The 22,974-nt window shown below is 37.7% G+C and overlaps 1 protein-coding gene and 1 non-coding gene across 3 annotated transcripts in view; both read left to right on the forward strand.

Moving 5' to 3' along the window:
• The first annotated feature begins 497 nt into the window (after nucleotides 1–497).
• AKAP10 (A-kinase anchoring protein 10) overlaps nucleotides 498–22,974 on the forward strand; it is a 71,652-nt gene continuing 49,175 nt past the window's right edge. For both annotated transcript variants that reach the window (XM_012737906.2, XM_012737901.2), the window contains exons 1-4: nucleotides 498–731; nucleotides 9,674–9,721; nucleotides 13,800–13,982; nucleotides 16,944–17,501. In XM_012737906.2, coding sequence (XP_012593360.1) covers nucleotides 644–731; nucleotides 9,674–9,721; nucleotides 13,800–13,982; nucleotides 16,944–17,501 — 877 coding nt within the window. In that variant the 5' untranslated portion in view covers nucleotides 498–643. The remainder of the gene's footprint in view (nucleotides 732–9,673; nucleotides 9,722–13,799; nucleotides 13,983–16,943; nucleotides 17,502–22,974) is intronic.
• LOC142862347 (small nucleolar RNA U13) lies at nucleotides 19,878–19,981 on the forward strand. Its single transcript, XR_012913409.1, has one exon. It is a non-coding gene; the product is annotated as a small nucleolar RNA U13 (small nucleolar RNA).

Consider the following 22,974-nt stretch of genomic DNA (forward strand, 5'->3'; position numbering starts at 1 on the left):
TTCGCTGGAGTCGGCCCGGTACACGCTGGCGAGGCTTCCATCAACGCGCCGCTGTCCCCCACAAATGCGGCGCTCCCGGGGATCCGAGAAACCCATGACCTTCAGTCCCAAGGTCACTGCGCCGGGCGCCCTGCTCCGCGGGGCGCAGGGTGACTGTGCGGGTCGCAGGCGCCTTTCAACAGGCTCGAGCGGAGACCCGGCACGTCCGAGGGCGCCCGGGCCTGAGACGCCGCGCAGGCCCAACTCCAAGGCAGCTCCCGCTCCGGGGGCTCGTTTTGCGGACACTGGTCTCCAGCACCCTGCGAGGAACGGCCCAGGCGCCGCAGATCTGCCACGGGAACCGCGCCCGGCTCCCAGCACCCAGGTCCTGGGCCAGGGGCGCAGACCGCACGCGCGGAGGGTCACGTGGGCGGTGCGGGTGCGCGCCCTTGCATCCACGGGAGGGGGCGGGGCCGGCGGCGGGGCCTCCCGTGAAGCCTCGCGCGGGGAAGGACCGGAACTCCGGGCGGGCGGCTTGTTGATAATATGGCGGCAGGAGCTGCCTGGGCATCCCGAGGCGGTGGGACCCACACCCGGAAGAAGGGTCTCTTTTCGGGCTAGTGCGGCGGTCCCTGCGGACCCGGAAGTCCGGGCCAGTTGCTGAATGAGGGGAGCCGGGCCCTCCCCGCGACAGTCCCCCCGCACCCTCCGCCCCGACCCGGGCCCCGCCATGTCCTTCTTCCGGCGGAAAGGTAGCTGAGGGGGCGCCGGCGGGGAGTCAGGCTGGGCCTCAGGGGCGGCGGTGGGGCAGGTGGGCCTGCAAGGGCTTCCTTCCCTTCTGGGCGGCAGCGAGGCCCTAGGTGAGCCTTTTGGCCTCCTTGCAGACGCCCCCTGAGTGCCTTGCTCTGCTCCGGGACTCTGCAAGGAGGGAGAAGGTGGTCTCCTCGCGCGAGGTCAGAGGGGAATTGTCACGCTAGTCCAAAAGTGTTTACTGAAACCCATACAAGTTCATGTTTGTTTGCTTAAGAATAGCTCTAAGAGGGTTTTGGGGTTTTCTTGCGTACTGTTGATCAAGATTAAGAAAATCCCTTTGGTACCTTATTGCGGAAGTCTGAATTTTCCGAATATTAAGGGTTTTATGTCTAACAGCAACACCTGAAAAAATCGTTTCCTTCAGCCAGGGCTATTTTCCAGTTTCCTCTTATTTTTTTTTAGGTGGGAGGGCGTTACTGCTGTTCTTGAAATAAAATTACTTATTGCTAAAGTTCCTCAATGAGGAAGGCTACTTTTTTTGATGACTTAGCAAGCTTACTAACTACTGAAACCCTAACTTTATGAACGAACTACTTATATTTCTGCTTTTCAGTTGTAATAGCTCCCTAGTTTTTAAGTAGAGGCAGCCTGATTTCGATCCTGGGTAAGGTGGTTGTACTTCATTAAAAATACATTTCCAAAGTGAACAAGTGTGGGTCTCTGTATGATAGTGGTTCTTCTAACAATTTTTGTTTCTTCAGAGAAGTGGTACCAGACAGAAACTGGTTTTGGAAAAAGCACTAAATGAAATCAGGGTCTTGGGCTCACATGACCGCTGTCCTACTAATGGTAGCCTGGGACAGGCCAGTTTACCCACTTTTCTCTCCTCCACTGAGAATCAGATGATTCCTACAGGGCCCATTTAATCTCTTTAAAGAATTCCTCCTTTGTAGGTACAGGGTTGCGGTAATTGATGCTAGGTGATTAGTGAATGAAACAGTGCAGAATGAATGAAACTAGCAAGATGGTAGGAGGAAGCTTATTGGTAAGGTAAGGGTAGAATTGATAGTTCTCTAGTTTGACAGTTTTGAAGTGGTTGGTCTTTTTTTTTTTAAGGGGGAAAAACATTCTAAGACTGATGAAGCATTGGAGTGTAAAAGGTTTATTAAAGAATAATGAGGCCAAATTGCATGTTGCACAAGAGGCTATTATTTTTATTTATTTAACAACTACTTTTGAGTGTCTGCAGTCAGGCACTGTGCTAGGTCCTCACAATTGAGCGGTGAACAAGAAGACAAAGTGCACCCATGGAGCTTCCTGTCTGCTGGGGTAGACGGACAAATAGGCAAACAAATCTCTTTGTGTGTGTATTTGGTATATATTTAAGAATTGAGTGAAGTTATGAAAGAGATTAAGAGGAGAAAGCTTTTTGGTAGAGTGTTAAAGAAAGGCTTCAGCAGGTAACCTGGAAACTTAGAGTTGAAGGATCAGTAGGAGGTAACTTTACAGAGGCCAGGGAAGAGCACTGTAAGCACAGGGAACAGCATGTTCAAAGGTCATGAGGCAAGAAAGAGCTTGGTGCCCTTCAAGAAAGGAAAGAAGGCTACTGTGCCTGAGGTGTAGAAGTAGGCAAGGATCAGGTGATTGAGAGTTTTATATGCCTTGGTTAGATTTTATTTCAAGTGCAGAGGAATATTTAAAAATTTTAAAAGGATCACTCCTTCAGGAGTGAGCTCATTTTATGTTTCAAAAAGATTATTCTAGATGCAAGAGTAGAAGCTGGAGATGATCCTATTAAGGATCCCATACAGACTTTAAATACTAGTTTTAAGTGTCATGTATATGTTGATAACTCCCAAATTTACATCTCTAGATTGAATCCTCACCCCCGAATCCTAACTGGTATATCCAACTGTTAGTCCACTTTATATCTTTAATAGTTACCTTTAACTTATGATATCTAAAATTTTGTTCCAGATTTAGCCCTTCTAAACCTATTCATCATTTTTTCTCATCCTAATCAATGGCACTTTTGGCCTTTTAATCACTCAGGCTAAAACTTTAGTACATCCTTGAATCTTTCTTTCTCTCCTACTCTGTAACTGATCCATCAGCAAATCTGTTAATTCTACCCCAGAACATACCCAAATCCAACCACTTCTTATCATCCCTGATAAATAACACCCTGGTCTAGGCAGTCATCTCTGTTTACATTGGGTAGTTAAGGAAGTTCTCTGAGGAGATGACATTCAAATCTCAGTTTAAATGTCAAGAAGGAGCTGGTTTTATGAAGATCAGGGAAGCAGCATTATTTTGCTGTAGCCTTCAATTTGGTTTCCCATCTTCCATTCTATGGAATATTTCCAAAACGAATGTGTAGAAACAGACCCAGGTACAGTGTTTCCCCGAAAATAAGATAGGGTCTTATATTTATTTTTCCTCAAGAATTGACACCCTAGGGTTTATTGTCAGGGGATGTGTTATTTTCCCCTCAAAGCCTCAGCTTGCAGCACGCACAGGATGGCCGGGACCTGACAGGGTGAGATGACCTTGTTGGTGGGTCTGCCCGTACCTTTCCGGTCACCTCTGGGATAGTGGCTGTCATGATGGGGCAGATGAGAAGGGCTGCTCGTCGTCTTTACTGCTTCAAGAAGAAATGCATGGGTTGTGCAGATACGCTGCATAGCCAGGCCATCACTAGGTCTTATTTTGGGGGTAGGGTTTATATTGCACAAATGCTTAGAAATCCTGCTAGGGCTTATTTTATGGGTAGGTGTTATTTTTGGGGAAACACAGTATGTATTTGAATTTAGTATGTAAAAAGAGTTCCTAGTCAGTTGGGAAAGGATAGACTAATCAGTATATGATGCTGATTTGGCAAAAAAAAAAAAAAAAAAAAAATTCCTACCTCCTTTCATATATATAGGGCTTAGCTTATTTTTTATGTAAAGGGCCAGATAGTAAATATTTTATGCAGGCTCTATGGTATCTGTCATACTATCTTCTATCCTTGTTGCCATAGACAGTATGTAAATAAATGGGTAGGGTTGTGCTATAATAAAACTTTATTGACAGAAACTGGTGGTGGGCTGGATTTGTCCCAGTAGGCTGTTGTTTGCCAGTCCCTAATATATTGAAATACATTTCAGGTAGGTAAGAGCCCAAAATATAAAAAAAGCAAAACTTGAAATCATATAGAAGAACATATAGTGGGGAAAATCTGATCTTGGGGTAGGAAAGGATATTTTTTAAAGATACAGGAAAATACAAACCATATAATATAAATTTGGCGACATTAAAATTAAAAACTTCCATACCATAAAATATATTTAAGATATTTGCAACACAAAGGATTAGCATCTAGAACATGTATGGAATTTCTATAAGTAAGAAATAAAAGACAAAGGCATTTCATAAAAGAGGAAACCTAAATGGCCAGTAAACATGAAAGGATGTATGACTTCAAAGGAAACAGGAAATGAATTTAAAACATCAAATACCATTTCAAAACTAATAAGTTGGCAAGAATTAGAAATAGCAAGGATAAGCATACAAAGTATGGCTATAGGAGTATAAATTGGTATTGTCACTGTCCTTAAAAATGCACATAATTTGTTATCCTAGAGAAATTTTTGTTTATGTGCATAGGAAGCCATGTACTAGAATGTTCATCACATCAATGTTTATAAATGAAAATTAGGAAATAAAGTAAATGTGTATTAACAGGAAAATGGGTAAATGTGTATTTATAAAATAATTAAGTAGAATAAATAAGCTAGAGCTTGATGAATGAACTAGAACTACATCAGTATATATGTGTAGAATACCATTTATGTGTAGAATACCATATGTATACCATATTAGTATACATTCATATGTAGTGAATGTCTAAAAACATGTATGGCAGAAAACATCTAATTTTGGATAGTGTTTATCTCTGAAGGGGGAAGAGCAATGGGGTCAGATCATGATTTATAGGAACCTTAGACTATATGTGAAATATTAATACAGGGGGAGGAAATAAAGCAAAATGCTAATATTTGATAGTCATGTTGCATGCCCTTTTATGTTTGAAGTATTACATAGGAGATATGTAGGAGAATGCTTTGAGGGTGGCAAAAGTGGAAATGTGGAGGTATATTTTGGTAGTAGAATCACTTGGTCATAGAAATGATTTGGGCATGAGAGGTAAGGGAGAGATCATGTTAAGGATGACTTTCAGATTTTTTACCTAAGTAAAAGGTGACGGTGTCATTCATGAGAGAAGATGAAGACTGAGGTAACAACAGGTTTGGGAAAAGATGATACATTCCATTTTGGACAAGCGGAATTATGGAAGATGGCAGTAGGTTTCGCTATATGAATTTGAGATCAAAAAAGATTTAGAATGGAAATGTAAATTTAGGAGTTACAGCACATCTATAGTATTGAAAGCCTTAAGAATGGGTAGAATCAGCCAGGAAATATGTACGTATATGCAGAGAAAAGAGAATAACCCACCCTTTCCCTGAGAAACTCCTAGTGGGCAAAGGTGGAGAGGTCAGCAAGGGGATAAACTGGGGAGTGGCTAGAAAGCCGGGAGATAGGGGCATCAGGGAAGCCATGACAAGTGAGTGTTTCAAGTGAGAGAAGCCGGTTGGCAGATGTTGCTGAAAGGACTGCAAAGGAACCTTAAACTGTATGTGAAATACTTCACCTACCACATTTTAAAATTTTATCTTCCAGACAGCAGTGATCCTACCTGCAATGTTCTTAATAATTTATGTATTAGTCTCCACACACTTGAATGTAAACTTCTTGAAAGCAAGATTGTTGTCTTTTGTGAGCCAGGAGAGTGGCACACACAAGGAACTCATATAATTGAGAGCTAGTTATTTCCTCTTACTGGCCTTCCAACTTCTTGTTTGTTTTGAGATGGGGTCCTGCTCTGTTGCCCAGGCAGGAGTGCAGTGGTGTTATCATAACTCGCTGCAACCTCCAGCTCCTGGGCTTGAGTGATCCTCCTGCGTCAGCCTCCTGATTAGCTAGGGCTACAGGTATGGGCCACCATGCCTGGCTAATTTTTGTAGAGACTAGGTCTCAGGCTTTGTTGCTCAGGCTGGTCTTAAACCCCTAGTCTCAAGTCATCCTCCTGCCTTGACCTCCCAAAGTGCTGGGATGTTGACAGGTATGAGCCACCACGCTCAACCTAGCCTTTCAATTTTTAATGTTAAAGAGCAAAAGTAGAGAGATGGGCACATTTTGGCATTTCTTATTTTGATAAGAAAAATTTAATTGATTTGATTTCAAATCTTTATTTTCTATGGTAAGATTTTAAAAAGTTTAATGTTGGAAAAAATACGAGAAAAGTAAAGAAGGTTAAAAATAGGTTTCTGGCCGGGCGCGGTGGCTCACGCCTGTCATCCTAGCACTCTGGGAGGCCGAGGCAGGCGGATTGCTCGAGATCAGGAGTTCGAAACCAGCCTGAGCAAGAGCGAGACCCCGTCTCTACTATAAATAGAAAGAAATTAATTGGCCAACTAATATATATATATACACACACACATATATATATATATATATATATATATATACACACACAAAAAATGAGCCAGGCATGGTGGCGCATGCCTGTAGTCCCAGCTACTTGGGAGGCTGAGGCAGGAGGATTGCCTGAGCCCAGGAGTTTGAGGTTGCTGTGAGCTAAGCTGATGCCACGGCACTCACTCTAGCCTGGGCAACAAAGTGAGACTCTGTCTCAAAAAAAAAAAAAAATAGTTTTCCATCAGATCTTGTAATAGAGTTCACACTTGGCTTACGCTGCCAAGCACCTTCCTTTTTTTTTTTTTTAAATTTTATTTATTCAGGATATTATGAGGGTACAAACATTTTGGTTACATGTAATGCGTTTGCACCACCCAAGCCAGGGCTACAAGCCCATGTCCCTCCCCCATACAGTGTGTTCGCTTCCATTAGTTGTGGGTTTACCCCCTCCCACCCACCCCCTGACTGGCATCCAATGAGTATTACTACCATGTGAGCACCTTAGTATTGGTCAGTTAGTACCAATTTTATGGCGAGTACATGTGGTGCCATGTTTTCCCATCCTTGTGATGCCTCATTTCGAAGTATGGGCTCAGTCTCTATACAGGATAATATATAGAGGTGCTAGATCACCATTGTTTGTTGTAGTTGAGTAGTATTCCGTGATATACATATACCACCTTTTATTAATCCACTCATGTATTGATGGGCACTTGGGTGGTTTCCACATCTTTGAAGTTGTGAATTATGCTGCTGTAAACATTCGAGTGCAGATGTCTTTATTATAAAATGTCTTTTTTTCCTTTGGATAGATGCCTAGTAGTGGGATTGCTGGATCAAATGGTATTTCTATTTTTAGCTCTTTGATGTGTCTCTAAATTACTTTCCACAGGGGTTGTACTAATTTGCAGTCCCACCAGCAGTATAAGAAGAGTGTTCTAATCTTTCCCTATCCACACCAGCATTTGTTTTGGTACTTTTTGATAAGGGCCATTCTCACTGGCATTAGGCGATATCACATTATAGTTTTGATTTGCATTTCCCTAATGATTAGAGATGTTGAGCACTTTTTTACATGTTTGCTGGCCATTAATCTTCTTTTGAAAAGTTTCTGTTCATGTCCTTTGCACATTTATTGAGGGGGTTGTTTGATTTTTTTCTTGTTAATTTTCTTAAGTTCTACATAGATTCTTGTTATCAGCCCTTTATCAGATATGTTGAAAGCAAATGTTTTCTCCCATTCTGTAGGTTGTCTGTTCACTCTAATGATAGTTTCCTTGGATGTGCAGAAGCTTTTTAATTTGATCAGGTCTCATATGTTTATTTTTGTTGTTGCTGTGATTGCTTTGGGGGTCTTCTTCGTAAATTCTTTGCCTAGGCCAATGTCTGAAAGAGTCTTCCCAACGTTTTCTTCCAGAATTCTTAAGGTTTCACACTTTAGGTTTAAGTCTGTTATCCAGGCCAGTGCAGTGCCTCACACCTGTAATCCTAGGAGGGCCGAGGTGGGAAGATCGATTGACGTCAGGAGTTTGAGACCAGCCTGAGCAAGAGCGACACCCCATCTCTGTTTTATAAATAAAGAAGAATTATTGTAAATTAAATTAAAAATATATATAAGTCTTTTGTCCATCGTGAGTTGATTTTTGTGAGAGGTGGGCATCTAGTTTCAATCTTCTGCGTGTGGATATCCAGTTTTGCCAGCACCACTTATTGAATAGAGATTCTTTTCCCCAATGTATATTTTTGTCTGCTTTGTTGAAGATTAGATGACTATATGAGGATGGTTTTATATCTTGGATCTCAATCCTATTCTGAAGGTCCGTATCTCTGTTCTTGCACCACTATGATGCTGTTCTGGTTACTATAGCCTTGGAGTTAAGTTTGAAGTTTGGGAGACTGATGTCTCCGAATTTGTTCTTTTTGCTTAAAATCGCTTTGGCTATATGAGGTCTTCTCTGGTTCCAGACGAAGCGTAGAATTATTTTTTCTAAATTTGTAAAGAATGATGGTAGTATTTTGATAGGGATTGCATTAATTCTGTAGATTACATAGTATGGACATTTTAACAATATTGATTCTATCAATCTATGAACATGGCAGGGCTTTCCATCTATTTAGATCTTCTACACCTTCTTTCTCAGTGTTTTGTAGTTCTCCCTGTATATGTCTCTCACCTTCTTTGTTAAATATATTCCTAAATATTTAATTTTCTTTGATGCTATTATGAAATGTGTTGTGTCTTTGATTTGAATTTTGCTTGACTATTACTGGCATATAGGAATGCCACTGATTTGTGTGCATTAATTTTGTATCCTGAGACTTTACTGAATTCATTTATCAATTCCAGAAGTCTGTTGGCTGAATCCTTGGGATTTTCTGGATATAATAGCCTCCTTTCTTGGATGTTATATTGTTAGCTTATCTGAAATAGGATTTTCACTGGTTTTGTATAATAAAGGAGCCATTGTATGTTTGTTCTAGAGAAAAGTTGTTAAACCTTGAGTGTTAGAAGTGTAGCATGTTTGTGAGTTTAGAATATTTGTACTTGAGGCTATGGGAAAAGTAAGAAGTAAGATATGATACATAGCCTAAGAACTCTTTCTTCACTTTGCTTCCAGTAGCCAGTACAGTGGGTAGCACATGGTAATAATATTGGTTCACATTTATCCTAAATTTATCCTGAATTTACTGTGCTAGTTACTCTTCTAAGCCCTTTAGAAGTATTTATTTTTTCTTTAGCAACCATCTAAAGTAGTTTTTATTATTGACCTAATTTTATACATCAAGGAAATTAAGACCCAGAGAAGTAAAGTAACTTGTTCAAGATCACATGGCTTATAAGTGGCAGAGCCAGAATTTGAACCTAGGTTTTGTGACTACATTGTCTCTCCATGTCCACTCAACATTTTTGACTGGAAGTGGTGCAAAGGTCACTTCCTAAAAGAAACCTTCCCTGACAATTGCCCTGCCATGTCCCCCTCCGAGGCAGTTAGTCAGTCTATTTTGTTCTAGAACTTTGAATCAGTTAGAATAAAGCTTGTCTGACCACTGATGGCTCATGCCTGTAATCCCAGCACTTTGGGAGACTGAGATGGGAGGATCACTTGAGGCCTGGAGTTCGAGACCAACCTGGGCAACACAGCAAGACTTCATCTCTTTAAAAAATTAAAAAATTAGCCAGGCATGGTGGCACAGGCGTGTAGTCCTAGCTACTCAGGAGGCTCAGATGAGAGGTTCACTTCACTTGAACCCAGGAGTTGGAGGCTACAGTGAGCTATGATAATGCCACTGTACTCTAGCCTGGGTGACAGCACCAGATCTTATCTCCAAAATAAAAAAAGCTTGTCTACTTTTTACAAAATATAGAATGGATCTCTTTGGCTGCAAAATTTGGTTGTGATGCTCTTTTATCTTCTAGTGAAAGGCAAAGAACAAGAGAAGACCTCAGATGTCAAGTCCATTAAAGGTGAGTTCAGTGGAATTCTACTGTATTAAAAAGTGATGTGAGGTGGGGCGTGGTGGCTCATGCCTGAAATCCTAACACTCTGGGAGGCAGGAGGATAGCCTGAAGTCAGGAGTTAGAGACCAGCCTGAACAAGAGTGAGATCCCACCTCTGCTAAAAACAGAAAAAATTAGGTGGGTGTGGTGTCCCGCACCTGTTGTCCCAGCTACTTAGGAGGCTACTGAGGCAGGAGGATCACTAGAGCCCAGGAGTTTGAGGTTGCTCTGAGCTAGGCTGACACCACTGCATTTGCCTGGGCCACGGTGTGAGACTGTGTCTCAAAAAAAATAAATAAAAATTTAAAATAAAAGTGATGTGCTTTGCATTTACAAGCTCTTTTTTTTTTTTTTTATTTTGGCATATTATGGGGGTACAGATTTTAAGGTTTCAATAAATGCCCATTTCCCCCCCATTTACAAGCTCTTTAACCCTGTTATCATCTCTCTTCTTTTGGTATTAATCATTTCTGCCTTATTTTATAATTATTTTTTATTGTGACTTCTCTCTTTAACCTGTATATCCTTTAATACCTAGCACGTAATAGGGTTTCAATGAGCCTAGTGTGAGGTGGCTGTCCCAGTGATTACAGTGAATCAGTGCCTTTATTAATCACACATTGGATTGTTCTCTAAAAGCAATTATTTGACTCTATTTAATAAGGCAGACAATGAAGAATTCTCACCTGAGCAGCCTTTCAGCTATGGGGAAGTACTGCCACTTACAAGGCTTGGTTTTCTGTCCTTTATCCAGAAGTATGGGTGATTACAATTTTCATTTCTTGTTACTTTGAATGAGTAACCTTAATTTATAATTTATTTAGAGTGCTTTGTTAGGATCAATACATTGTCGTTATTTATAGGTTAGAGCATGCTTTTCTTAGATTGTAATCTCTATTGAATTTCTGACTGATTTCATTATGTCCAGTATACAGAGATTGGAATGAGAAAATCATAATGGAAATTGTTTCCATACTCATTTCATAAATATTTATTTACATAAAATCTGTAGATTGCTGCTTATTTAGATTTTTATTTCTGATGTATGTATGTTATATTGCTAGCATTGAGTATTGATTCTGTATGCTCAGTTTGCTAGAGGGAGACTATAATTTATGAGATTTTTAAATTTAGGGGGAAAGTAGATAATTTACAGCCTGTTGTCCTCTTACTTCTGATAACTTAAAGCCCGTTGGGTTTCACATTAGTTGAAACTGCCTTGGCATTGATAAAGGCTTAAAACCCTTGGCAAACAGAAGTCTATGAAGACTAGATCTGATTGCAGAAGAAAGAAGGAAATCTGATGTTTTAGGTAGTCAGAAGAGCAGTCTTCCACTTTAAACTTTGCCCCTAATAGTATGACCTTGAGAAGTCATTTGACTTTCTTCAGGTTCTTCATTTATAGAATGATGGGATGGGCCTACCTAATTTCTAAATCACTACCAGGCTAAAAAATTCCGTGCTTATACACTGTTTATGACAGTACATCATCTGTGCTTAGCATTTGTTGACTTAACCTTAGGATAGTACAGCAGCAATACAGAAGTAAGCCCTCAAGAAGTTTGCAGTCTGGTTAGAAAGACAAACTTAAACACACAACAGTAGCAAATAAATCAAAATAATAATGGTTATCATTTATGGAATACTTCTTCTGTTCTAGGCATTAGACACAACTGTGACTATAACAGTGAACAAAAAATACTTGAATCCTGCCCTAATTGAACTTACACATTGGTAGAGGAGAAGATCATTAATTGTAATTCTATAGGTAGCTTGGGCTAGATTGCTAGTGATAGAAATAAAGAGATCTGGATGGATTTAAAAAAAAATTAGGAGGTGAAATGGATAGAACTTTATTATTGATTAAATATGAAGTAAGAGGGAGAGAAATATTTAATGTTTATACCTACTTTCTGGCTTGCTCAACAGAATCAAGCTGGGAAATATGTTCAATTTTGGTATATTGGGTGTGAAGTGCTTTTGAGTCTTTCACTTCCATATTTTATCTTATACACACAGTAATTCTAGGGTCTGAGATTTTAACCCAAGGTAAGAAAGTGATGTTTTAGAGTCTAGTAGACCTAGGTTGAAACCCTTCTTATTGAAATGGGTCTTTTCTAGCTCATTGACCTAGAACAAAGCATTTAACTTTTTTTCACTTGTGTCCTCATCTCTAAAATGAGGAAAGTATGGTCTTTCAGGATTGAGAACTAAATAAAGTCCAAAAAAAAAAAAAAAGTACACAGAGAAACTAGTATAGTGTATGGTATATGTTAATACTAGGTACTCCATTGGTAGTTACTATTAACTAGTTTTAACATAGATAGACTCTCAAAACGTTGCATTAGTTAAATTAAGTGAAGTATTGCAGGGAATTCAGAGGAATTTGAAATCAGCAAATGATTTCTGAAGTTTAGGAAAGACTTCATGAAATGAGACTTGCCCTTTATAAAAGGTAAAGAATAAGAAGGATTTGAATGAAAGAGGAGATTCTTTCTCTTTTTTTCCCTACCAAGACAGCTTATTTCTTTGAATATATATTGGGCAGAGGGACCATCAGATAAGTAAAGAGAAATTTTTTCAGAAAGATTGAGATGAGGTCATAGAGGATTATGAAGACCAGAAAAGAGAGTTGAGACAGAATACAGGGAGCCACTATAGGCTTTGGAACAGGGTCTTGGTGTTATAAGTGTGGTGTTTAATGAAAGGTTAATCTGGAGTTTTGTAGATTTGTGGATTGGAGATCCTAGAAGTTCTTTTGTTGTAACACAGAAAGACCTGTACTAAGGGTGTGGTGTTGAAAATATACAGGTGAGTAAATGTTTAAACATCTTGAAGGAAAAGTCAACTGATCTTGGTGAGTAAACAGATGTAGTGAAAAAGCAGGGAGCAAGATTTTGAGCTTTGGAGATTGGTGGATTGAACAGAGACAGGGAAATTGAGAAGGAGAAGTAGTTTAGAAGATGATGTTTAAGTTTGAAGTTTAGGCAAATTGGGCTTGAGAAGGTAAAGCCAAAGTGGGAATAATTAATAATTAGAGATACAAGACCAAAGCCCAGGTCACAGGGCAGGTCTGAGATATAGGTCAAGCATTTTTCATCTGTTCTGCAGAGGTGGGCCCTAGGAGCTGTTGCCAAGAGGGTCCACGCTGAGGGTATGAGTAAGAGTTTTCTCTTGAATTAGCCAGGGTTACTCAGGTTTTATCTATTTTGCAGATATATCAGGGTCTGCATTTTGTTAAGTTCATTTGTGGGAGGAAGAAAAGTAGGTTACAGCTGGAAAAAAAAGGTTTGAAAAGTATTGATGTAGTAATAATTGGAGGTTTGAGAATAAATGTGCTTTCTAGCAGATAGAATAAAAGAAGAAAGACAGCCTCAGGAAGAAGAGGAGTCAAGGAAGGAGACCACATATGATGCAGTGGGCATTTATAATAAATGTGTACTAAAAGAATGAGAGGGGAGCCAGGTATCGTGGCTTGTACCTTTAATTTTAGGGACTTGGGAGGCTGAGGTGGGGAGGATTGCTTGAGGCCAGGAGTTTGAGACCAACCTGGTCAGCATAGCAAGACTCTATCTCTAAATCAATCAATCAATCTATCTATCTCAGCATGGCTGCTTTTTTAAAAAAAAAAATTAAAAAAAGAATGAGAAGGATGAGCAGATGGAAGAAATTAGGAGAGTATAATACTGTGGAGACCAACAGAAGATAGAGTATCAGGAATAAGTGGTAAAAATAAGTTGCTAGTTCTAACAGAGAAGTTAAGAGGGGGAACCCTTGTACAAAGGAATTAATTGTATTTTACATTATTATATAAAATATAATTAAGGCAATTTTGAGTTATAAATAATATTAGGTGTTTCCAGTTTTCTGCCACTTAAGTTACTTTTCCTCTTAAGTATTTTTTATTAAGTATTTTTTGTTGAGTATGCTGACTTAAGAGAAATGTTACAAAATTTAATTTTCAAAGTTCTCTGAAAGTCTTCTTGTGAGAGTTTTATACTATGAAATTGTGTTTAATTCTTAACAATTTTTTAAAAAATTACAGCTTCAATATCTGTACATTCCCCACAAAAGAACACTAAAAATCATGCGTTGCTGGAGGCTGCAGGACCAAGTCATGTTGCAATCAATGCCATTTCTGCCAATATGGACTCCTTTTCAAGTAGTAGGACGGCAACACTTAAGAAGCAGCCAAGCCACATGGAAGCCGCTCATTTTGGTGACCTGGGTAAGTATCACATTTTGTTAACTTTTAGTAAGAGAAAGTATTTGAGTATAATACGATATGTGAAACTCCTGTTACAGGATACTGAACTATATAATTGGAAGGGGCTTTGAAAAATGTATTTAAAGTGAAATAACAGCAACAAGTATAATGAATGGTGCTGTATCATATCACTATAAATATATAAAGCATGCCCAGTAGCAAAATGAGCAATTTCCAGAAGAAAAAATACATTTGATCACTAAACATAAATATATGAAAATGATGTCTCACTTCACTATTACTGAGGGAAGCGCAAATTAAAATAATGAGTTAATGATCCCCTAACACATTAGCATATATTTAAAGTTTGATGATTTGAATGTTAGTGAAGATGCAAGGAAATGACCACTCCCACTTAGTGATAATAAAAATTGGTGAAGACTTTCTGGAAAGCAGTTTATAAGTATTTATCAAAATATAAAATATGCATGCCATTTAAGCAAAACTTCTCTTTCTAAGACCTATCCCTCAGAAAGAAGCACCTGTATGCACAAAGTTGCATATATAATAAGTATGTGTAAGGCTAATCATTATAGTATTTGTGATAGCAAAAAATTAGGAACAACATATCAATATCTGTTAATAGAAAAATAGTCAAATTGTGTACTCATACTCTAGAGTACAACATAACCATTTAAAAATCTAAAGACTTGGCAAAATGTCTAAGACATTTGTTAAAGTGAAAAAAGCAAGTCACATAGCAGTATGTATGGTAAGATCCATTATGTTAAAATAACTTTCCCCTTCTGAGTATTTGTTACCCAGATTTCTGCACTTATAAAAATTGCATATCATGTTGTCAAAAACTGAGGAAAAATCCATGGATGAATTGACTTCTAATAAAATTAGTTCCTCTTTTGACATCTCTCGCTGCTTAGCATTTGTGTATATTCAAAGCCAGGGTGTTAGTGTCTTCATGGGTCATACTTAGCAACGCACTGCAAACACAATGCGTATAGGTCCCAAAGTAAAATTGTAGGTTTTACTGGATCACTCATACGTTGCTGGTAGGAATATAAAATGGTATAGCCACTCTGAAAGAAAGTTTGGCAGTTTCTTATAAAGCTAAACATGCAATTACCATGTGACCCAGCAATTGAACTCTCAGACATTTCTCCAAGAGAAATGAAGACTTTATGTTCACACAGAAACCTGTACACAAATGTTCAGAGCAGCTTAATAGTGAAAAATTGGATGTCCTTTGACAGGTAGATGAATTGGTACATCCATGCCATGGAATATTACCCAGCAATAAAAAGGAACAAACTATTGATACACACAACCCATTGGGATGAATCTCAAGGGAATTATGCTGAGAGACAAAAGCCAATCCCAAAAGGTTACATACAGTATAATTCCATTTGTATAGCATTCTTGAAATGACAAAATTAGGAAATGAACAGGTTAGTGTTTGCCAGATGTTAGGGACAGGAAGGTGAGAGGGGTAGGTGGGTGTGTTTATAGAGGGACAACATGAGGGATCCTGTGGTGTTAAAATGGTTCTGTATCTTGGCAGCAGATACATGAATTCTACTTATGATAAAATTGCATAGAACTAAAAATAGACACACACAAATGAGTACAGGTAAAACTGGGGAAATCTGAATAAGATTGGTGAATTGTTTCATTGTCAATATGGGGGGGGTGATATTGTACTATAGTTTTGTAAGATGTTGCCATGGGGGGAACCAAAGGGTACAGGGAATCTCTCTGTGTTATTTCTTACAACTACATGTGAATCTACCATTATTTCAAAGAGTTTAATTAAAAGAAATTGTAATTTTTGCAAAAGGTCAGGATTTCGTCAAGTTCACGAAGTGATGTTGATGATGATGGACTAGTTAACATTGACAATAAGATGGTCAGTGAGAATGATGACACATGAAGTGCTTCAAAAGAAAATGATCTGAATATCAAAGGATTAAGAAAAGCCCTTTTAAAAAATTGATGAAACCCTCAGTTAGTTTTATAAAAATGATCCTCTTTATGTTCATACTATTAATGCCAAAAGTTTTTTTGATTTTGTTTGTTTATGTAATACTGAGCTTGTGATTATAATTATAACCTAAGTTTAGTTAAATATAAAGTATAAATTTTTTAATTAATTTCATTTTTTAAGATAAATTCCCAATGTTGCTCTTTATTATTAATAATGCTGAGAGTTCATAACATCTTTGTAGTTTAATCTACACATCCACGATTTTTCCTCAGCATAAGTTCTAGCAAGTGGAGTTACTGGATTGAAAATCATGCCGTTTGTTAAGACTTTGCGTTTGTTCCTGAGTGCTTCTCAAAAAAGGTTTTGCCAGTTTGCATTCTTATCACACGTGGATGAAGTGTTGCCTGTTTCTCTTTTCCCTTGTTAGTGCTTGTTATTTTTTGACAAACTGTTTTCCTGTTTTGACAGGCAAAAATATCATCTTGTATTGATTTGCTTTTCTGGGATTTTTAATGAGGTAGAATATTTTTCATGGCTCATTTTTTTTCTTTGAGACTAATATCATAAGATTTTTTTTTCTTAAGAATTTACATGGTATGAATTTCCATTGAAAGGGATATATCTACCTGTTGGGTACAATGAACACTATTGGGTGATGGGTACACTAAAAGTCCAGACTTGAGCATTCTAAAAGGTAGCCATGTAACAAAAACATTTGTACCTCTTTAATATTTTGAAATAAAGATGTAAGTATTAATTGAGTAACAAAGAACTTTTTAATAATTTGGATATGTTTTGAACAGGTGTTCCTTTACTTTGTTCAGAAACCAAAACCATAGTATTTCTAGTTTTATATTCATTTTAATTAATAGGAAGTAAACTTTATTCAAGACCTCTGGTACCAGTGTTTCTAAAGGTGATTGGTTAGTCTGTCAATTTGAAATTATTTGTTACTGAACTAATTCTTTTGCTCTGTCTTTTAGGCAGATCTTGTCTGGACTACCAGACTCAAGAGACCAAATCAAGTCTTTCAAAGACCCTTGAACAAGTCTTGCATGATACTGTTGTCCTTCCTTATTTCATTCAATTCATGGAACTTCGGAGAATGGAGCATTTGGTTAAATTTTGGTTAGAGGCCGAAAGTTTTCACTCTACAACTTGGTCACGAATAAGAGCACATAGTCTGAACACGGTGAAGCAGAGCTCACTGGCTGAGCCTGTCTCTCCATCTAAAAAGCACGAAACTACAGCCTCTTTTGTAACCGAGTCTCTTGATAAGAGATTGGAAGATTCTAGCTCAGCCCAATTGCTTATGACTCAATCAGAAGGAATTGACAGGAATAATAGAACTAACAACACTCAGAATTACTTGCTGCTTTCCCAGGAATGTGACAGTGCCCATTCTCTCCATCTTGAAATGGCCAGAGCAGGAACTCATCAAGTTTCCATGGACACCCACGAATCCTCCTCCAGATTTATAGTAGCCAGTAGAAATAATCCCGCTTCTCCACTAAAGGAGTTATCAGGAAAACTAATGAAAAGTAAGTATGTGATTTTCTTGTGTTTCTCTCTCTCTCTCTTTTTAATTCACAAAGCAGAACTTAAGATGAGGAATAAAAGGATTGGAATAGTTTCTTTTCTCCCCTAATTGCCTATAAATTTGGGTGGATTTGGAGAGTGAAGTGGAGTTAGATCAGGGTATGAAAAAGGATCAGGAGAGATATCTAGTGGGACCTATCTTCTAAGAAGTATGTAAGCAGAATTAACAAATGAATAAGGATCATTGTCTCACCTTTCCTTTCCACAGATTTTGAAACCATTATCCAGATAGCCTTATTTCCTCCCTGTCTCACTCTTAATTTTATTGCTTGCAGATAAATTTTTCTATTTTTTAAATTGCTAGTAGGCGACACTGAGTTCTGTTCTCAGTGCATGTTTGGGTTTTATTTAATAGTCACAACATCTCTGTGATGTAGAGGTGCTATTACCACATTTTACCATGAGAAAACCATGGCTTAGAAAGGTTAAGTAACTTGTACAGTAAGTGTGGAGCTAGAATTAAATCCCAAGCATTTTGATAACAGTATCTCTTTTCTTTTCTATTAGTTTAGAAATTAAATGCTCTTACTTCTTAATTATCACCTTTTGGAATTTTAAATAAATAGCGTCCATGTTTTTCTTCTTCTCTTTAATCTTGTCTATACTTTGAATCTTAAAGGGCTAGTGATTTCTTTAGATCTTTTAGTTCATTGATTCTCTCTAAAAATGAGTCTCATCTGCTACTGGATCAATTTTTAGCATGTTATTTTCATCTTAATATTGTAAGTCAGGCATGGTGGCAGGAGGTGGGAGGATCACTTGAGCTCACGCGTTCAAGACCATCCTGGGCAACATAGCAAGACACCAGCTCAAAAAAACAAAGTTACTGAATCTTTCATTTCTAAAAATTGTTTTTTCTTTCAAATTTGCTTGATCATTTTTCATAGTTTCTTGTTCCTTACACCCTTTGTCTCATCTTTTATTTCTTTAAATTTATTGAACATATATACATTGTCTGATAATTTCATTATGTATAGCTTTTGTGGATCTGATTCAGCATTTCTTTGTTTCTTCAGATTCACACTCTTGGTGGCCTGTGATTTTAAGTGATTTTTGGCTGTCAATATGTTTCTTGGACTTTATCTGTGGGATTCATTAGGTACTCTATTTAAGTTATTTCAGGAACATTTGCATTTGCTTTTGCCATGTCCTTGGTTCTGCTTTTCACTACCTGCCTGGCACTACTTAAAATGAAATTTTTGCCTTGGGTACTGATACTAAACCTATATGAGTACAGGCTTGTACTCACTGTAGAAATATGATTGTGTTTAATTATGTGGTATTGTCCCAGATGCTGCTGGGGTATTAATATGCTATCTGTTAAACTTAGGGTGTTACCTCTGTACAAACCTCCAAAATTCTGAATTCCAAATTATTACCGGCCCCAAATGTTTCATATAAGGGAACTGCCTGTACTTGTTTCTGCCCCCCACTGTTTTCCTTACTTTACTACAAGCTCTAATAGGCCAGGCTCGGTTGCTCACGCCTGTAATCCTGGCACTCTGGGAGGCCGAGGCAGGCAGATTGCTCGAGGTCAGGAGTTCAAAACCAGCCTGAGCAAGAGCGAGACCCCGTCTCTACTATAAATAGGAATTAATTGGCCAACTAATATATCTAGAAAAAATTAGCCGGGCATGGTGGCGCATGTCTGTAGTCCCAGCTATTTGGGAGGCTGAGGCAGGAGGATTGCTTGAGCCCAGGAGTTTGAGGTTGCTGTGAGCTAGGCTGATGCCACAGTACTCACTCTAGCCTGGGCAACAGAGCGAGACTCTGTCTCAAAAAAAACCTCTAATATACTTTCTTTTTTTTAATTAATTTTTTTTTTTTTTTTGTAACAGGGTGTTACTCTGTTCCCCAGGCTGGAGTGCAGTGGCATAATCATGGCTTACTGCAGCCTTGAACTCTTGGGCGCAAGCAATCCTTTTGCCTCAGCCTTGCAAGTAGCTAGGACTACAGGCATGTATCACCACAACCAGCTAATTTTTTAATTTTTTGTGGAGGCAGGGTCCCACTCTGTTACCTAGGCTGGTCTCTATAACTCCTAGCCTCAAGCAATCCTCCAGCCTTGGCCTCCAAAGTGCTGGGATTATAGGCATGAGCCATGGTGCCTGGCAACAAGTTCCAGTATACTTTGGAAAAGCATTTTGAGGGAACTCAGTATTAGGAAGAGTTTCTTTGAACATTTAGTGTGGGCTATATCTGGAAATGGAAGTCTGAAGTCTGTTTCTTTAATTGTAATATACTTTATTGTCTTTGCTTTGGTGGTAATTTATTTTAATAAAAAATAGAAATAGTGTAGTAATTAAAAGAGTACTATGATCCTTTTGTAGTTCATAAGCGTGATGATTGGGTTTTCACGCGCGTGCGTGAGATGTGCCTCCCTCAAACCTTGTTACGACATCGGCACATTACCCGTCTGACGTGAAAAAAAAAAAAAAAAGAAAAAAAAAAAAAAAGAGTACTAGTTATTTTCCTTTTTCATTAATATATTTAAAATGTGTAAATAGTTAAATTTGACCTTTTAAAATGTATGCCTGTATGAGTTTTAACACAGAGATAGATTCCTATAACTGTTACCATATTCAAGATAAACAACAGTTAGTTCTATCACCTTTGTAGTCAAACCCTCCTCCATCCCATTACTTGTCAACCACTGATCTGTCTCCACCTCTATAGTTTTGTCTTTTTTTGAGTGACATGTAAGTGAATTTATACAGTATATAACCTTTGAGACTATCTTCTTTCACTCAGCACTGTAGCTTTGAAGTACTATCTTCTTTCACTCAGCACTATAGCTTTGAAGTTCATCTGTGCTATTGATTTTACCTATTGATAAAATCTATCCATTGTTATCTATTGTTCATTCCTTTTTGTTGCTATGTCATATTCCCTTGTGTGTGTGGACTATCCATTCACCTATTGGAGAATATTTGGATTGTTTTGAGTTGTTCACGATGATAAACAATTGTGTACAGGTTTTTGTGTGGACATAAATTTTTATTCCTCTAGGGTAAATACCTAGTAGCGGCTTTGCTGGATTATATGGTAAATGTGTACATAATTATATAAGACACTGCTAGACTTTTAGAGTGCACCATTTTGCATTCCTACCAGTAATATATCAGAGTTCTAGTGGCGTCATGTTCTCACTAACACTTGTTATAGTCAGTTTTTGTTTTTTGGGGATTTTTTTAGCCATTCTAATAGATGTGTAGTGGTATCTCATTGTGGTTTTAGAATGTACTGCCTTTACATTTCCCTAAATGGCTAATGATTTTGGGTGTTTTTTTCATGTGTGTATTATCTGTATATTTACTTTGGTCAGTTCACATTTCCCCCCCATAATTTATTGGATGATCTGTTTCCTTATTGTTGAATTTTGACATTCATATATTCTAAATGTAACCTTTCTTGGCTATGTGATTTGCAAATGTTTGCTCCTAGGTTATAGTTTGACTTTTTATCAGTGTCTTTTGCAGAGCAAAATGGCTTTGTTTAAAAATTAAGTCTAATTTTTTTGATTAAGTCCAACCTTTTATGGATTGATTGTGTTTTCAGAGTCATATCTAAGAGCCCTTTGCCTCATAAACAGGTCATGACGATTTTTTCATATGTTTTCTTCTAAAGTATTATGGTTTTGTACTTTACATTTATTAAAAGATATATGATCTTTTTTGAGTTACAAGGTATGAGAGTTAGGTCAAGTTTTTGGTTTTGTTTTTTGTTGTTGTTTACTTTTACATATGAATATCCAATTGTTCTAACACCATTTATTGAAAAGACTACCTTCACTGAATTGCCTTTTCACCTTAGCCATATTTGCCTATTTCTGGACTTTTTGTTCTCTTCTGTTGATGTATGTGTTTATTCCTTTATTACTACCACTCTTTTGATTATTATAGCTTTGTATTCTAGTAAGTGTTAAAACTGGGTAGTATGAGTCTTCCAAGTTTTTTTTTCAATTTTGTTTTGAGTGTTTCAGTTTTGGTCCCCCTACCCCCATAAATTTTAGAATAATTTTGTCTACATCTACAAAACACCCTGTCGGAATTTTTATTAGAGTTGCATTCAATCTGTAACTTAGTTTGGGAAACATTTACATCTTAATTATTAATATATTGAGTCTTAGAATCCATGTATGAGGTATGTCTCTCTATTTCATAGGTCTTTAATTTCTTTATCAGCATTGTATGGTTTTCAGCATACAGATCCTTCATATGTTTTGATAGATTTATATCTGAGTATTTCTCCTTTTTTCTTTTTGGTGCTGTTGTGAATGGTATTATCTTAAAAAATTTGTTTCTAGTTTTTCCATGGCTTGTGTATAAAATGTGATTTAGATATATATAGATATATATTTTAATGACACATTGTCTTGCTCTTTCATCCTGGACTAGAGTGCAGTGGCATCATCATAGCTCACTGCAACCTCAAACTCCTGGGCTAAAGTGGACCCTCCTGCCTCAGCTTCCTAAGTAGCTGATATTAAGGCGTGAGCCACCACACCTTTATATGTTGACCTTGTATTCTGTGACCTTACTAAACTTATTTATTTTTAGAAGCTTTTTTGCAGATTGCTTGAGATTTTCTATATGGATAATAATGTTATCTGTGAATAGGAATGGGGACAGTTTTATTTCTTTCTAGTCTTTGTTTTTTCTTTTTCGTGCCTTATTCCACCGGCTAGGACTTCCAGTACCACGTTGATTAGGAGTGGTGAGAATGGATATTCTTGTTTCTGATCTTAGAGGGAAAGTATTCATTCTTTTACCATGAAGTATGAAATTAGCTATAGATTTTTTGTATTAATAAATGCACTTTATGAAGTTGATGGTTTCCTTCTCTTGCTAGTGTGCTAAAAATTGTTGTTTTGAATCATGAATGGGTGTTGACTTTTGTCAGATTGTTTTCTGTAGTCATTTGATATGACTGTGGTTTTGCTTCTTTTGTCTGTTAATATAATGGATTGCATTGATTGATTTTTGAATATTGAATCGGTGTTACATACTTAGGATAAGCTCCACTTGGCTGTGGCGTATTATTTTTTTTAAATGTTGCTGGACTTTGATTTCCTGATATTTTGTGTGCATTTTTCAGTGTCTTGTACTGCCTTTGTCTGATTTTGATATCAGTGTAATGCTGGCCTCATAAGATTGAGTTGGGAAGTTTTTCTTCTTCCATTATCTGGAAGAGATTGTGTGGAATTGGTTTCATTTCTTTAAATGTTTGGTAGAGTTTGCAAGTGATGCCATCTGGGCCTAGAGTTTTCTTTTTCAGAATATTTTATACTGTGAATTCAGTTTCTTTACTAGATACAGGAATATTTATTTCTTTTTGAGTGTTTTTTTTTACTCTAGTTTATGGCTTTCAAGGAATTAATAATACTTCCATTGAGTTGTAAAACTTATGGGTATA

This window comes from Microcebus murinus, chromosome 18 (assembly GCF_040939455.1).
Source record: "Microcebus murinus isolate Inina chromosome 18, M.murinus_Inina_mat1.0, whole genome shotgun sequence".
NCBI lineage: Eukaryota > Metazoa > Chordata > Mammalia > Primates > Cheirogaleidae > Microcebus > Microcebus murinus.